Genomic DNA, 17891 nt, shown 5'->3' on the forward strand with positions numbered 1-17891 from the left:
TTGTATTGAGTTTACAGCACCAGCCCCAGAACACTTGAATTTGGCAGACAAAACCTTAGTGAACGTGATAGTGTGCGACATGATGGCTAGATATTGGAAGAATGCTTGAAGTAGGGCATGTGCTGGGAGGGCATTTGGAATAGGGCATGTGCTGGAAGGATATTTGAAACAGGGCAGGTGCTAAAAAAAAATGCTTTAAATAGGGCACGTGCTGGAAGGATGTTTGAAGTAAGGCATGTGCTGGAAGGATGTTTGAAGTAAGGCATGTGCTGAAAAATATTTTGTTTGAAATGGGACATGGCATGTGCCTGAAGCACGTGACTTGGCTTGACATGATTTATCTTCTGGTTTTCCCTCATTCTCTTCTTTCTTCTTCTTCTCCAAGACCCAAACCCGTGGGTATTGTGCATCAGTACATAAGTCATATTTTGGAAGCTCGGATCAGAAAACTTCCTTGATGAAAGTTGCTCATCTGCTCGAGTACTATAGCCTGTAAAATTTTCTGATTTCTTTGAATTTTTCTGATGCCTCAAAGCTGGTCTGCAACTTCTGTGTTCATCCATGGCTGGTGAGGTTCTGCAGATTCTGCTTCTGCATGTGTCTTTAACTTAAGATGCTTGGATGATTGCACTTGCTTCACAAAATTTGCTCGAAATTATGTTGTTTATAACATATCCAAAATTGAGAATCATCCACCCATCCTAGTGCTTTCTGCCTCCATTTTTCTGAAGCATGTTCATGAGTTGATGTTGATGCCTTTGTTGCATGCTTGTTTTCTATGCTTGAATGCTTGAGTTCCTCTGTACTTCCCAACATTTGTGGACTAGAAATCAAATTCTGATGTTGAACTTCTGGTTTAGGATTCTGGCTTGGTGATAAACAAGAGTCATACGAGTTCACTTGGGTATGCATGCCAAGTGTTTGTCAAAATATCTCAAAGTAGCTTGCTGATTGTTTTTTGAACTTTTGAAATGTTTCTTTTCGAATCTGAGTTGGATCTTTATAAAAAATGGACTTCTCAATGGCTATGTTGGAATTGGTCATGCGTCACTTGAAGAAAAAATGAATTTTTGGTGGAATTTCAAAGTAAGGGCTAAGCTACTGGAGCTGTGCAGTTCCTGTGGCATGGGCTGTTTTAGGAATCTGTTTGACATGCTTCCCTAGCTCGAAATGCAACGAAATTTTGGGCAAATGAATCTTGATATGTCTAGTTCTAATCTGGAAAGTCTGGGATTTTTTGGTTGTAAGCTTGATTTATAGTGATTTTCTAAAGGTGGGATGTTCTAGCTGGAATGGTTGGAAAGTTTGTGTATAAGTTTTGCTTGGCATGTTGCTTTTTCTTGGGAATTTAGCATGTCCTTTCTGTTGGCATTGAGTGCCGATCTGAGTATTGCTAGAGCATGTTCTTGAGCAATATTTTTGTGAGAGCATGATATTGAAAGGTATTGTCGTAAGAGCATGAGTTCTTCAATTTGCTTGAAATGCTCGAATTGCTTGGAATGCTTGAATGAAATGAAATTTCTTGGCATGTGGATTGGTATCATGCCCTGTGAATTTTGTCAAATGCTTGATAGATGAGTTTGCTTGCACTTTGAGAAAATTATGCTTCCAGCGCCTTCCTTTGCATATGAGTACCTTTCCGGCGTCTGATTTTGGCTAACATATTCTCTTGTTTAGAATCTCCAAAGCATGAGAAAGCATGAGAGGTCTAATTTTCTAGGATTTCGATGGCATGAAAGTGGGCTTTGGTCTCTTGCAACTTGTCTTTGGAAAAAATTATGCTTCAATAGCGATTATGCTTCCGGCATCCCCTTTTATCATGTGGTGGCCCTTTTTGAGCTGGTGAAAAGGCTGAACTTTGCATGATGCATTTTTTTTTCTATGCAGGTGTATACGTCTTTGGCACAGGCAGGGGAAGGTGTCGGAAGCCTGCGTTGTATCCCTTGCCGTTGGAAGCTTCGAGTGTACCGACTTCGCAACTTGGCAATTTGGATTTCTATCTTGATTTCTCAATAAATAGTTCTGCTCCTTCACTAGAATCGTGAGTCTTTCTTTCGGCTTTGTAGGAATAGACATAGACTGGTGTTTGGCCTAGGCTTGTTTTTCTTGTGAACACACGCTTGATTAAATCTGGACTTTTCTCCGATCTTGTGGAAATAGAAATTGACAGAATGCATGCTCTGCAATGCTTGAATCTTTTTGTATTTTGAGGGAGAATTTGCTTGTCATGGGAATTGCTTGAGAATTTTGCTTGCCATGGATAAATTGCATGCTGCTTTGATATTTGCTTAAGCCTTTTCTTTGGCATGAGCTTGACTTGCATGCTTGGCGTATACTTTGCATGTGCTACGTTCTTGACCACCTTCTTTGATTGAACTATATGCATCATGAGCATATGCTTGTAACTGTATGATTAATACATAGGGTTAGAGGCTGTTGAAAGTTGGAGGAGAGCACCATTTGTTTCCTCTTTTGAGCTTAGAGTTTGGACATGGCTAACCTTTTTTTCTTGGCTTTATAGGGATAGATATAAACATGTATATGATGGGTCTGCAAGATTGTCATGTAACTCATAGGGATTTTTTTGTTTTTGTGAAAAAGGTTACTAGGAGGTAAGTGGTGTTCAGTTTGTAACACTTGCTTTGTGAAAAGGGTCTGCTGGAATGATTGATTGAGCATGAAATGGGAACTTTGCTTGTCATAAGCTCGAGTAATAGATTGCATGATGCTTCAAATTTTTTTTTTTTTGTTTATGCATTTCGCTTGGCATGAGATGGCTTGCTTTGCTTGGCCTGTGAAGTTCATATAGCTTGCATGCTAGCATGGAGATTTCTTGGCTTTAACACAGAGAACCTGCTTCATACTTTGCCCTTTTACAGCATATTCCTCGTTGGTAATTCTTGCAGGGACTCACATAATAAGTCCCAATGACCTTTGTGATGAGTGATAGCCTATTTCCTCTTGCACGACGGGTTGAAGAATGGACAACTACCTTCATAGCTTAGAAACACTTACCAAGACTCGATCATAGGCACTGAGTAAGCTTAGGAAGCTACTCTCATTTCCAGGTGTTGTATAGAAGAAAGACATGTTTCAGGCGGCCACCTTATTTTTTAATACCCTTGCAGCATCACTAAGGGCTGGCCACAGTGGTTCGATCGCGAGTTGACAGCCCCGACTACCAAAGATGTTTTGTCAAGGAAACATCGTTTTTGACCTTACAGCAGCGTGCTGAAAGGGCTTAAGCGTGTGTCTTATTAGGATTTTGCATGGACTTCCGGCTGAATACTTAGAAGAAGCACACATTATTATTATTATTATTATTTTTTAAGCACGAGCTGCTTGTAGCATGAAGATGTATGCATGATCCCCTTAAGCAAGAGTTGTCGTTAATGCGTTAAGCCTTCAGGAACATGAATTGGAGAGCCAGTGCCGTAAGCTATGAGACCTTCTCCTTGACAAATAAGCGATTGAGAATGGCGCTCGGTGCATGGTGGAAACATCGAAAGGATCATCTAATAGTGCTTCTTCTATTCTGTTTTAGTCATGCACCGTGATCTAGTTGAGATATCCGATTCTCCTTCTTCGCACCGTAATATATATGTATATATATTCTTTTAATAGAAAGGGCATATCTTCCAGCACCATCTTTCTCTACCACTTATTCTTATTTCATTTTGCATGCTGCATTTCTTTGTTGTAGGGGCTAGCTGGCTCAGTGTGTAGTAGCTTTTCCTTTTGAAACTGTAGGGTGTATCGATCTTTAGCATAGTTGACTGCATTTGGGCTCGAGTTGTACCCCTTTTGTTTGGAGAGCCTAAAGCTCATGTTGTTGGAAACTTGGAACACAACATTGTTGCATACTTTATATCATAACTCTTGATGTAGAATGCTTGAGATATTGAGCTTCGGCCTATTTTGTACGCTTTGCTCGGTTGGAAACAATGAAATGCATGAATTGTTGCAATTTGGAATGCATTGAGATAAAGATTTCCAGCTTGTTCTGTACACTCTGCCTGGCTGAAATACATGAGTTGCTTGAGATTTCATCAGGTCAGGTTGTGGTAGGTGCAAGGTACATGCTGCCAATATTTCTTTTTTTCAGGTTGAGAGCATCTCACAAGTCGCGGAGGATACACTTCCTACTCCTCCTCTTGGGACGTCTGGCGTAGCTGCCTACACTGCCATGCGCCTTCCAGCAGCGCAGCCTCCTGCTCATCCTTTCCTAAACACATCTGACACAACTGCTGGCACCTCTCCACAGCTTCCAGCAGTGCTGCCTCCTTTCCTAAGCACATCCGACACAACTGTCGGCACCTCTCCACAGCTTCCAGCAGTGCTGCCTCCTTTCCTAAGCACATCCGACATAACTTCCGGCACCTCTCCACAGCTTCCAGCAGTGCTGCCTCGTGGTGAGATTATTGATGACAGCCATAAGGAGGATGATGTTTCCATTTCCATGGGGCATTTATCGGAGGAAAGCATGTCTTGGCAAGATTGGGAGAATTCCTTCATGGCGTTCAAAGCCTTTTTTAATGGTGGTGCTAAGATATGTGAGGCCATAACTCTGGGCTTTCATGTGGACTTCCCCATCAATCTCGTGAGGAACCTAGCATGTGCTGTCTTTGGAGTGCGGGCCATTCATAGCATGAAATTATCACATGGTTCTAGTGAGGTGAAAGCTGCTGCCGACACTTTGAACATTAAGCAACAGGAATTGGATAGCCAGCGCAGGGAAGTGCATGCCTTTTTCCTTGCTAAGTGCGTGACGGAGACAACAACCAGATCATCTCCTAGGGCTTCTTTCGTTCTTTTTGGGCATTCTTCATAGCTTCAAGGTATATAATTCCTCTTTTTTTTATTTTTTTTATTTTATCGGGTTACTCCTTCCAGCATCACTTGATCTTGACACACGTCTTCTTCTTGCAGGTCGTCTCCTCTTGGCTTGGTGACTGATTATCTTGGCGCGTGGTTCTGTTCCCTTGAAGACCATAGGCTGCATGGGTCTTTAGCATGTGTAGTTTTATCTTGCTTTGACTATAGTTTTTTTTTTCGTTTTCTTTTGGACACTCTAACGACCCTGTCGTTATGAATTCGTAATGTAGTGTTGAATCACTGGAGCTTGTATTAACTTCCGAATGCTTGAGGCATGTTGTAATTTGCATGTCTTATATATAAATATTGCTTGGTTGGCAAAATTTATTTTTATGAGCTGCTGGAGATTTTCTGACAGGTTAGATATCCTTAAAAACAAGGTATATGCCGCCAAAATTTTGTCTGACCACTAGGCCTGAAAAACACCCTCTTGTCATACCCAAAAAGGGTCAGACTAGTATATGCATGGTCTTTGTAAAATTCCCAGATATTTTGCATATTCTGGTTGCTCATCAAAAGGGGACAATGGTTTCGTTGTTCCAGCAGCTCAAGAATGCATGCCCCATATTATTTTGCTTTGGCGTGGTGCTTGTTGATGGCCTCGGACCCCATCCAAGTGACTTTGCTTGGCATGGTTACTGCTGAGGGGCTTAGCTTTTTTAAAGAAAAGTTTGCTTGTCTATTTTTTTTTTAAAGAACATGTTTTGCAAAACAAAAGAAGGTAAAAGCATGGAAAGAATTCTATAGGCTTTTTTCATTTTCCAAACTACTCCAAATATCATCTTACCCCTTGGCATGCCATAACAGTGGTGCATTCTTCAAAAGTCGTGAAAGCATATGATGAAAACACAAAAGGAGTTCATCTTTGAAATAAATTTGAAAAGCCAAAAGCAAAAGGATAGGTGTAAAAGCAACTCAGCAGTCGTAAGGCTTTGAGCCATTTTGCATTGATAAATACTCCCATCAAATTAAGCCCCCAAGTATGAAAGGGCCAAGGAGTGTGCATGTCTTGTAATAGCATGAAAGCTTGTGGCTTAGATTGGCATGTACTTGGCATGTGTTGTAGTAGGCTGCCATGCCGTGCAGAGATATTTAACAGAGCCACAGCTGCTGCTTTACATCATACAGATCATAATCCAACTAATCAAAGAGTGATTTGCAGCTCATAACCCATTGTACTTTCTTCAACTTTTGTGAGGTTATGAGAGGTTACGGCAGCTGTCTCTTGATAATCTTGCTAACCAAATGAAGCCCCCAAGTGGCGTTCTTCCGGCATGTCCAATGTGAATACTTCGCTGCTGGAAACATTCTCCCATCCATCAGTAAGTGGCCATGGGGTGCTATAACTTGAAGATTTTGAATATTTACACCAGTAAGCTTTCTCCAATGTTTCCACAAGGCTCCCAAATAGCCTTCGATGGCTTTGGGTCATTGCATGGCGTGATGAACTTAGGATATCCCTCTATTGCAATGTTGACAATTTAGCATGATAGCATGGCTTCTTCTCTGCGCTTCCGGCAGCTAGAAATACCAAGTTCTCATTTTTATGTTGATTGTGCTGCTTGAAAAGCTTGATCTTGTGATATCTAGTTTTGCTTGAAATGATTGCATCAAGTGAAATGTTTGCATGATTTTGGAGATGGATTTTTTCTTCTTGGCATGATTCCTCTTTAGACCATCTCCTATGGCACAATTTTGTTGTTGGCATGGCTTGGCGCCACTGAGCGTGTTGAGATGCTGATCGGTGCAGGAACATAGGGTCCCATGCTCCTTGAGGCTTGTGGTGTAGAGAAGTGTACTCATCGTCTTTAAAAGGACAAAGTGCTTGACAGATATATAATTTTTGCATGACCAAAGCAGATGGTGGTTAAAATAATACATGTGTTGCAGCTTGTAAATGAATATAATTGATATTTGTCGATTTCAAATGAATGTCATCCAACATCATTAACTAACGAATGAATCACACATCAATATTAAACCAACATAGGTTGCTTTCAGTAATATGCAAGCATGTGATGCTTTGGAAATTATTAAAGCACGTGATGATACTCGTGCTTTGAGTAGTGTGTAAATGCCTAGTGTTTGTATTCCTTTCAAAGTGAAAGACAAGAAATAAAGGAAGCTGAATAGCCCAACTTCACTCTGTTGGTATTGGCCTAAAACATGATTTATATATATATAAGAAAAAAAAAATTATCATTACATGTTTATATTTGAATAGATGACATGCTTGTGCTGCTTTTACAAGTATGGCATATGGCATGATAATATATATTTTATTGTGAAATCTTAAAAAGGTAGGAAAGAAAAAGAAAGATCTTCTTATCTTTGGCCTCCAATAGAGAGCATGTGGAGTGTGGAACCGAGATTGGCATAGAAAGTCAGGGCATTCTGTGGGCAGTGCTAAAGATGAAGGTGATGCAAGCAGCGTTCCGAAGAGGACTTGTTCAATCTTGAGTTGCATGGATAAATTGAGCTTTGGGGGTTAAGGAGCATATATACTAGCATGATGTTTGAAATAGGGCAGGGGTTAAGAAGATTTGAAATGAGGTAAGTGCCATAAATTCTTTGCTCGTAGAGTAAGGGCTGGAAGAATGTAACTTGGCTTGGAATGATATAGTTGGACTTGCTGATGTGAATAATGTTCACACAACTCTTGGAACCAAGGCATAGCTTAGTTTAGCATGAGAAACTTTGAAGTGCTTGTGCTTGACTTTTTTTTTTTAATTGGCAGGAAGCCCCCAAGTCATTTGGAATTGAATTTTGACTCCTCTTTTTTTTTTTTTACAGATTTGCTTGGCACGAAACCCCCAAGTATTTTGGAGTTTGCATGTGTAGTTCGCTCAAAGGCATGAATGATGAATTTGCCAAAGCCCCCAGCCCTCTTACAAGATCTTGTTTTACTTAAGAATGGAGATCTAAGGCATAAACAAAGGGAGCATGTGAGCAATCGATATCATGTTTGTTCTGCAAAGCAGATAGCCAAAAAAAGAAAAGGAAAGAAGGAATGCTCTTATCTCTTTATTTTCTTTGGTTTATTGTTTCTAGCAGCAGCTCTTCCAACGATGGTGTTTGAATGACAAGCTTGGCTCTGTCCTTCTTCCTTGGAGGCATTGATGAAGATAATGGCTTAATCCCCAGCAGAGTCGCCAATTTATGTGGGGGTCTTTTTCTTCCGGCAGCTGCAAATAGGCTGGGCTGCCGTAAAGGGGAAATTACTGGAATTGCCCCCTGTGCCTGAGTTCGAAAATTAAGCCCCAAAAGCACTTCGAAAGGGCAGTAAAGCCTTAGGAAGTGTTCTGGTTACCTTTACCAACGAAAATGATGGCTGCTTACAGGTGATTTATGCTTGCTTACAGATAAAGTTTTAGCTTAGCATGAGGAGATTGTGGCATGGGAGCAAGGTCAGCATAAGTTGAGCACCAAAGAGGAAAATAAGGCTTCCTAGGGAGAAATGGGAGTGTTTAAGATGAGGGAGACAAGGTTTGCAGGATGATCTTGGCTAAAAAGGGGTAAAGGAAGGGCATTACTTCTTCCGGCAGCTTGACAGACTCTGAAAATAGTCTGTTAACAGAGAAGAACGAAGAAGAAGAGTGAATAGGGCTACTGGATTTTTTCCAAGTAAGAGAGGAAGCTTGCTCTCTCAGCCTGGGTTGGTTTTTGCTAGGTGGAAGGGACCTCCTTTTATAGCTGAGGGAAACCTTCATTCCCCAAGAAAACCTAATGGTTTCTTCCCCAACTTAGCAAGTTTTTTCCTTCCCTTTTCCTGTCTTATCTTGACTTTTCCCTATTTTGGTAAGACTTCCCAGATCAATTTGCACAAAATTAGGAATTTTGGAGCTCAAGGCCCCCTTTCCCGCGGCTGCTCCAGTGGAGGTTTTCCACTTCCAGCCATTTTATTTTCCTTTCTTTCTCACTCCTTCCTATGACCAGTTTTGATAGGGAAGGAGTTGGGATGTGTATGTTGGTTTGAAGAGTGTCTCTCTTCCTGGCAGCTTGCATGTTAACATCCATTGGTTTCTCTGGTGTTTTGTTTTGGAACTTGATCTCTTCCAATGTGTTGTCACTTCCCAGCAGCTCTATTCAATGATTCTGCAGACCTCTACGTGGCTTCTATTTTTTCCAGCAAAGGGCTGAGATTTTTATGGCTTATTTTTGGGGTTTTTGTATGGGCTAAAGTGGTTTCTTAAGCAAGTGGGCTATTTAAACATTAGGCTTTTGGTTGGGCTATCCTTTGACTGGGCTAATTTTGGTTGGGTTATTTTGGTTGAGTTATTTTGGTTGGGTTATTTTCTCTTTTGTGCTCACCCACATGTTTGGGCCTAAGAAATGGGCTTGGGTTCCGAGGCTCCCAAGCAACCCGGAACCTCCATTTCTTGACCCATCAATGGGCCTCATGACGACCTATTACCATCCATACCACAACCCACTCAAGCAAGCCCCGGGCATCTTGCGTGGCTTGGGCCCACTTAAGCTTGTAGCATGGCATGTTGTTTATTTGCTTGGCGTGGCATGTGTATAAGCGCATATGGCAAACTTTCGCGTGCCCCAAATTGGGTTTCTTCTCGGTAAGATATCGCATTGGGCTGAGAATTTATTTGGGCCGAAGCGTGGATTTTTTTTGGGCCTCAACACTCAACAATTGAAGACAACGACAACGAGTCGTTGTTGTTGTGCAGTCCTCCAGAACAACCCGTGAGGTCCTCGGCTATCGTTTTTGTCGAGACGATTTATTGAGATCGAGGCTACTTTGATATCACTATACAATTCTACCATATTCTCAATCTAATACCTTCATCCACAAATCTACAAGCAAAAACAAAAATATGAAGAAAAAAATATAGGAGAATGGGGTGATCCAATTTGGCGAGCTCAGGCTTGGTCCCTTGAAAAAGTGTCAGAGCCAACAGTGGAGAAGAGACATAGACATCCGCACAATGAAAAAGTCCAAAGAGGAATATGATTTCAAAATAAAAAATGGAAGAACAAAAACTGAAAGTTGGGGTTGAAGATGAAGATTGGAGACTAGAGCTTGTGAAAATGAGCTCTCCTCTTGCTTCAATGCCTAATAAAGGGATTAGAATTCCAATTTTGTGTTAAAAGGGCAATAAAGGTATTTTATTTTATTAATTAAATTAATAAATGTACAGCTGTCAATTTTCGATTTTTGAATTTTTTTGGGGCTTGTTTATAGAAATTAAATGGTATAGGATTTCTTTATAGCATTATGTCTAGTAATGAGTATCTAACTAAATTTGTAATTTATATTAACTAGATTTGTAATTTCTCTATTTCATAAAGCCTTCAAAAGTTTCGAATGATCATTTTCCATAGATTTTTCAAATATTAAAAATACTAATACATTTGTTGATTCGAGAGAATACTTGCCATCCTAAATGAATAGATACATGGTAAATTATAATTACGATAAGATTAGCAGCTAATGTGTGCGAAAGTGATATTGAAATCAACATGCAGAGTTAAATCTTTCGTTCTCTTATTTTTATGTTCATTACTTGGATGGCATGTTTACTAATCCAATTAGGAGGAATTGAATTGAATTGAGGAGTTGGATTGAGGAAAATTAGATTCCGGATTCCTATTGAGTTTGTTTACTAAACTATATGAATTGAGGAGAGTTAGATTACGGATTCCTATTGAAGTTGTTTACTAAATCATATAGAATTGGGGTAGGAGTGGTACTAATTACTAAAGGGTTATTGACCAAAATGGTTCCCCAACTATTGCTCCAGTATCATTCTGGTCTATCAACTAAATTTTTCATTTCAATAGTCTTTCAACTAACATAGTAACTAAAGTTCCATTCACATATTTTTTTTTTATAATTATATTGGGTCGGTGTTTTACTGCCAGTCATAAGTTTTGTGTTGGATGCAGTACTCATACTGGAGTTTGCTCCCAAAAATATAGCCATCCCTACCCCCTCACGTCAATCCCACGAGCCTCGATGTATTGTTTCATTGTGATATAATCTAAATCGCAATGTAATTTTCTTGTTCCTAAATGGGCTTCATGATCAAGATACGGGTCAAATAATAAATATTCCTTTTTAGGTGGTCTACGAGCTGCTCTTCATTTGGTATCAAGACGGTCTTACCGTGATAGATTCTACCACTTCTGAACATGCGATGGCCACGTGACTAAGTTTTGAAGGGTATATGCAACTTTTTGAGAGGCTCTATCCTTTAGAAGCAAAATACCTAAAGTTTGGTGGATGGTTCAATTATTTTAGGCAATTACCATGGACTGAAAGGGATTCTTACATGAGTCGCTGAATTGGTCCATGCTCTAGTAGTGTGCGAATCACTAAATTGGTCAAGTTAGTGTGTAATTTCAGTGTTAATTTTGGAGTTCAAATTTGGGAGTTTGTGTTAGGGTTTGATTTTGGGGATTTTGAGAAATTCACTGCTTGCTGATAATGGAGTTCGAATTCCGTTCAGGTGGAGAGGCTCCAAAATACGGTAAGGGCTTCTGTAATGCATTTCATATTGTTTTTGTTTGCAAATAGATGAGTTGTCCTTGAATGGAAGTGTGATTTCTTTATGTGTGAAAGATTCATTTTCCTGTGTTTGTGTTCGGCTTTTTGGTTGTTTTATGTTTAAAGTAAGGGTAAAGGAATTGTTTTCTTGTATATGGGTTTAGCTTTATGCTACATTAACTGCAGAATATGTGTTTTTTTTTAAACGTCTGTGGTCCCTTGGTTGTCTGCTTCACACCAAACTCAGTAATTGTTGTCCTTAACATTAACAACAAAACTGTGACTTTAAATTAACATATTGTTGTTTCAATTTTGCAGCTACCAATGGAATGTTCACTATAGAATTACATCATGGGGGCTGGTTTGAAAATGGGGTTTATAAAAGGAGTAAGGTATGTAATTTGGACAATATTGTAGATGATTTTCTGTCCTTGTTAGATTTAATGAAAATAGGGAGAGCTCTTAGGTATGATGTTGACATTTCTCAAGTTCAGCAAAGTTTGAAAGTTAGGTATAGAAATGTTGAGGGTGAACTGGACTTCTTACATTTGATGCTAAAGTGGTTGAAATTGTTGGTCACATACCATCCAATAAGGTTATTGTGTTATACTATGGTCAGATTGAAATTTTTAATGGAGTTGGGAGTCAAGCATCTGTTAAGTGGCCTAGTTTGGAATGGAGATTATGACTATGATGTAGATGCAGAGAATTGTGGTGGGGATGTGACGTTGCCTTTCATTGATGAATTGGCAGATAATGACTTTTCCCAAGTGAAAGAGGTGGGTTATAATGAAGACGAGGAGACTTTTGAGAATGTTGGGACAAAATTGGAAAATGAAGATGCAGGGGCAGAATTCCCAAATCAAGATGTTGGGGCAAATATGACAATTGTTGATGAAGGGGAAGAATTGCCAAATAAAGATGAGGATTCAAAATTTAAAGATAGTGATTATGAGTTCAATGAAAATGAGGTAGAGGTCAGGGCAACTGTTCAAGAGAATATAGCAGATGAGGGGACTACTCATGAGGCTCCAAGAAAGGTGTCATCACATGGTGCTAACACATTAGAATTTGACACTAGAAGTGAGAAAGAAGATGAAGGTAATGGTAGAAAAAAAAAAAACTGCCAAAGTTTAAGCAGTATAGAAAAGATGTAGATTTGAAAAATCCTGAGTTTAGATTGGGAATGAAGTCTGCAAACAAAAAACTACTGATAGAGGCTATCAAGGAGTATGCAATTATACATGGTAGGGAAGTGAAATTGATAAAGAATGACAAGAGACAAGTTCAGGCAAAATGTGTGGAAGGCTGTTTATTCCAAGTATATGGATCAAAGATTGATATAGAGGAAGGGACATTTGCAATAAAAGATTTGAGCCTAGATCCTGAGTGTGGGAGGGTGGACAAGCTTAGGTATACCACATCAAACTGGCTTTGTGACAGATATGCAAACAAGCTCAAGCGAAACTTAGAGTTTGATATGATATCATTTGAAGAAGATGTGTTGGAAGATTACAAAATAAATGTCACAAAAATTCAAGTTTATAGGGCAAAGAAGCTGGCCAAAGATTTAATTGAAGGTACTTACAAAGAATAATATGATGGGTTGTGCGATTATACAGAATAATTGAAGAATGCAAACAAGGATGGTACAATTGCAATTAAAACTCGGATTATGAGGGATGAGACAGTGTTTCAGAGGATTGCAATTAAAACTCTCTCTTTTTTTCATGAACCATTTCTTTCAATTTCTCTTGTAGTTCTTTCTTTTATGATTCCATAGATCTCAAATTTTCCTCCTTTGCTCTACCTTCCGCCTCCATTGCTCTAAGTCTTCTAAGCAAACCAGGGACCACTTGTTTTCCTCTTGGACAAGTTTCATCATCCACCCACTTGAAAAAATGCATACCTCTTCTGCTATTCTGCAAATAACCAATTTCAGACCTCACTAAGAAATTGGAGGGAATCGTTTCAGCATGTGGCTTGGTCGTTTTAAAGGAGGGTACTGACCTAAAAATACTGTTTTGTCCCTCGATTTCACCTAATAGTTCACAGACTTTGACGATAGGACCATCTTCATACTAAATGAAGAGTTGAAAGACTATTGAAATGAAAATTTTAGTGGTAGACCAAAATGATACTGGAGCAATAGTTGAGGGACCATTTCGGTCGAAAATCCAATTACTAAAATTTCCTCGTTGTTGGGTTACAGTAGATGATAAATTTGGAATTTTTAAAATTGTGTGAGGATATAATGGGTAAAAAAGATGAATTCCTAATGGATTAGTTCTCTAAGAATTAGAATACCACCCCCTACCCAAGAATTGAATTCCTCCAAAAGCAAGAATTGAATTCCTAAGAAAGTTTTTGTATTGATATTTTTATACCTTCTAGGTTTGAGAGATCAACAAAGAAAGCGAAAGAAACAGCTAAATAGGGGAGATTGAGCTGAATGACTAATTCAAATTATGTTTCTAAGACCAACAACATAAGCATGTGAGCGTCTTTCTTCTCGTACTTCATGGGAATGGCCATGAGGCTGATCTTCTTGGGGGGCCTTGTCTAGCGTGAACCCTTCGCTGAGGGCCCATGCAGGTGTGAACATCGGGTTGTGGGCCTAGCCTCTCGTGTACGTTGATCCTTAGACTTAATCTCGATTGGAGACTCGATCTACTTTAAGCGAGGCTCGCGGATGCTTGCGACATACTGACGTGCTAAGCACACTTTTGTCCTTCTCCTTGTCTACTTGCCCCTGCTCAACCTACATGAGACCTCTCAAACTGCCTGCGGGTGCTTTTGTCCATCCTTCTCTATTCGCCTTGCAGTCTAAGGCCAAAGTCTCGAACCAAGTCAATCTGGTTGAGGAGCTTTACAACCAAGTTATTTTGGTTGTCCACTTTTTGAGTCAACTGGTCAAATCTAAGACTGAGGTCTTGTAACATCCCACATTGACCAACAAAGAGGAGGTAATGTGCATTATGTGTACATGCCCGCCTCCATCTAGCACCAGGCCTTTTGGGAGCTCACTGGCTTTGGAGTCATGGGAATTCCGAAGTTAAGCGAGTTGGGGCTAGAGCAATCCCAGGATAGGTGACCCACTGGGAAGTTGCTTGTAAGTTCTCAGAAACAAAATCGTGAGAGCAGAGAGGGGGCCCAAAGTGGACAATATTATGCTACGGTGGAGCGATCCCAGGATGTGATAGGTTTGCTTGACTTTGTGGATCAAGAAGAGAGAATTGCTTGGAGCCCAATTTCACGCGGGCTAGGGTTTCACTAGAGGTGTACACGGGAGCATACGTTTAGAATTACTTAGAATGTCTTGTGTGGCTATGTATTTATAGCCTCCTTGTGTGCTAGGGTTTTGGGAGAATAATCCTTATTTGGTTAGAATTATTCTTCCCTAAAAAGATGATAGGAATTACTCCAATAGATTTAGTAGATATTGGTTCCTTGATATAGGGAGATATTCGTATCTTAAGTCAAAGATAATTTTCCTAATTAAATAGAAATTAATTGGGGTAATTAGTTTGACCTAAGAAATATTCTTTTTCCACGTGTCGTCTTCTTATTGGCCAGTGAAATATATGATCCCACAAACTCCATGATTAAACCACTCAAGGGGATAACGTAACATCCCATCCCAAAAATTAATGTTTAATTGCTTATTTATTGTGAAATTACATTTTTGCCCTTGTGTGTACCGGCATTTTAGTCACTTTTTATTCAGAAAAGAATTTGGGGAATTGAGCGGCACCATTGCGTAGATCTTGACGATACAAGTAAGTAGACAGGCGGCACGCTCAATTCTGAGTTGTAACAAATGAGTAAAGGTGTAGAAACAAAAAGATGTAATGGGAATTTTTCAAATTTATTGTTGTGCGCTACAATACCTACTACAGTAACCAGGATTTCTTTTTATTTTTATACTTCTTCTTTCTTTCTCCCTCCCTCGCGAGATTTTTTCTTCTTCCTCTGTCCATTCACAACAGTCACTGCAGCAAACAGTGATTGTTCGACTTCCTGGCCTCCAATAGATGACGTCGTGCAACAGTTGGCCGCGCCACCTTCACGAAAAATGTTCATCGAGTCCTCCTCTACCAAGCCTAGGGATAACATCAACCATCAAGCATTTCAGCAATTTTAACGAAAAATAGCCTAGGTGGCTTTGTCTTTTTTTCCTAGCGATTTTTGGGTGTTTTCCATCGATTTCGATGGCCAAATCCGTCAAGTGAGGTATGGAAATTCATCCCCTCATCATGCTCTACTTGTTTATGTAGTTATTTTTGGTTAATTTTGGAGTTTTGGATATTGATTTAAATACCCATATTGGGCCAACGGTTTTGGCCCTTTTTCACCCATTTTCGGCGGCTTTTTGGCCTAGTCCGAGACCAAAAGTTGCTCCCCTTGTAAATTTGAATGCATTGGTATAGGTATTGGCAGGTAGTTTGAAATCTCTCAAGACACCCACCGCTGCAGGTGGCAGGTGGCTATGTGTGGGCAACTTGGTGGCAGTTTATAGAGTTCCAAAATGCTCCCCATGTCGCGAGCACGACGGTATGCTCGGATTAGCAATTGGACATCATTTGACTATCGAATGGATATTACACCTATTAGGTGATATCTGGGTTCGATAGGTTCAGACCCGTCTGATCAGTCTCATTTTCAAATATGTCATTCTTCGTATCTCTACGATCATGTAGAAACTGGTTGATCGAGAATCTGACTTCCGGATACTCCGGATTAATGATTTTAGGGTTAAGTACTAATTCGACGTCCAATCTTTCTATCGTGAGTGATCCGACCGCTAAATCGAGACCAAACTCTCGAGACGTGTAACGTAGACCTTGTTGGACTTATAGGAACGTTCGGATCGGAAATCAATGGTTGTGGGCCCCGTGGGTCCAATTGGTCAAATTCCTCGATCGTGGTCAAACCGATCTTTGGATTGTGACAAGACTTCTAAGATGGGTTTAACTTATGGTTATGGACCAATAGGAATTGTCATATAACAAATTGAGGTCGTGGGCCCTACGAGCCTAGTTAGCTAAGATAGTGGGCTATGTCGGCTCGGTTGAGGCCATTTAGTAGTTGTAATTGTAATTGGAGGTTTGTTTTAAATTGGTATTATACTTTGAGAGTTTTATTAAATGTTTATGACTTACTATGCAATCGCTTTTACTTTCCAATCATGTTATATTATGTTTAATTGTGTAGAATTGAGAATGACTTAGATAAATGGGTTTTGGCATGAATAAGGAATTAATTAAATGCTTGATTTTATGTCTATATTTAAATATATGCTCGGTGGCTTGAAATCGATGAATTATGAATACTAGTTTTCTCAATAGTATGTTGTACATATTTGAATGTAGGTTGAGAACAGTTTTGAAAGATTATGCATGGTCAAATTCAAGTTAAGGAATGTTGGGATTGATCTTGTTTTAAAAAGGGATTTTTGGTTATCTATTTAAGAACTGATTTTTTGGAAAGTTGAGAAAAGATTTGGAAAATAGATTTGTGAAAGTGGATTTGAGGGAAAAGAGGAATTTTATGATAAGTTTCGGAAAATGGTTTTCAAACCCACCACAGGAGTACCCCTCCGGTTGCCTTCGGAACAGTCTAGTCATTTATGACAATGCACCACGAGTCTCGGGGACGCCTGAATCATGTGGTGTGAGGATTTGCATTCTCAGGTTGATTATATCTTCCTAAGTTCTGTGAGGGAATTTGACGGATTTGCTTTTCGGGCTGATCACCCGATTCTGCAAGGATATGCGTTCTAGGGCTGACCACGTGTCCCCGAGTTCTGCGAGGAAATGAGTTCTCGGGCTGACTACGTGTTCCCTGAGTTTTGCGAGGATATGTGTTCTCGGATTGACCATGTGCCCCCCGAGTTCTGCGAGGATGTAACATATATGGTACTTGAAATTGACGGATTATGATTTGGGGTACGCCTAAGTGGAGAGTATTTGAGTTTTGAGATGTTTTAAACTAAAATTGATAATTTTATCTTGGTATTTATTGGTGAAAGTTTTAATACATGTTTTCAGATTTATGAGACAAAAATTGAGAGTTTTCTAAGTTTTAATAATTTTATACAATTCACAACTATTTTCTTAAGTGATGAGTTTGTTTTAACATGTGAAAGATGGAAGCATGTTTTATTCAAACAGTTGATATTGATATTGAGGTTTCACGTGGCCAATGTTATTTTAATAATTTTCTTGTTTTCCTACTTATCTGTAATGAGCTATTATATGTATGTATTTGTATATGCACATATGTGATGGGTGGAAGATCAATATCTTTTGTTTAAGTTTTAGCGGATTGATTAGAGTTTGAAGCTTTTGGTTTTAGGAAAGTGTGAAAGAATATTTAATTCATGTGCTTACATATGGGTTGAACTTTATTTTCTTGTATGAAGAACTACATGTGGCTTGATCCCTTGGTAAGGGTACGCAGGCAACCTAGAGTTACTAGGTGCAGCAGCAAGATCAAGTGCTGAAAATTTGTT

The 17891-nt window shown here is 39.5% G+C and overlaps 1 protein-coding gene across 4 annotated transcripts; it reads left to right on the top strand.

The window, feature by feature from the left end:
• On the top strand, nt 341–5211 carry LOC109949489. 4 transcript variants are annotated; one of them, XR_002271947.1, is made up of 4 exons: nt 341–568; nt 1888–2041; nt 2907–4838; nt 4930–5211. XR_002271947.1 is itself a non-coding variant. In XM_020565169.1 (4 exons), exons 1-3 carry the CDS (start codon nt 562–564, stop codon nt 4829–4831), a joined length of 939 nt encoding a protein of 312 aa, XP_020420758.1. In that variant the 5' UTR covers nt 341–561; the 3' UTR covers nt 4832–4838; nt 4930–5211. The 4 variants fall into 4 exon arrangements, 1 of the variants encoding a protein (XP_020420758.1); XR_002271949.1 differs by having other exon boundaries at nt 4106–4838; XM_020565169.1 differs by having other exon boundaries at nt 4054–4838.

The sequence above is a fragment of the Prunus persica genome, chromosome G6, assembly GCF_000346465.2.
Source record: "Prunus persica cultivar Lovell chromosome G6, Prunus_persica_NCBIv2, whole genome shotgun sequence".
Lineage (NCBI taxonomy): Eukaryota > Viridiplantae > Streptophyta > Magnoliopsida > Rosales > Rosaceae > Prunus > Prunus persica.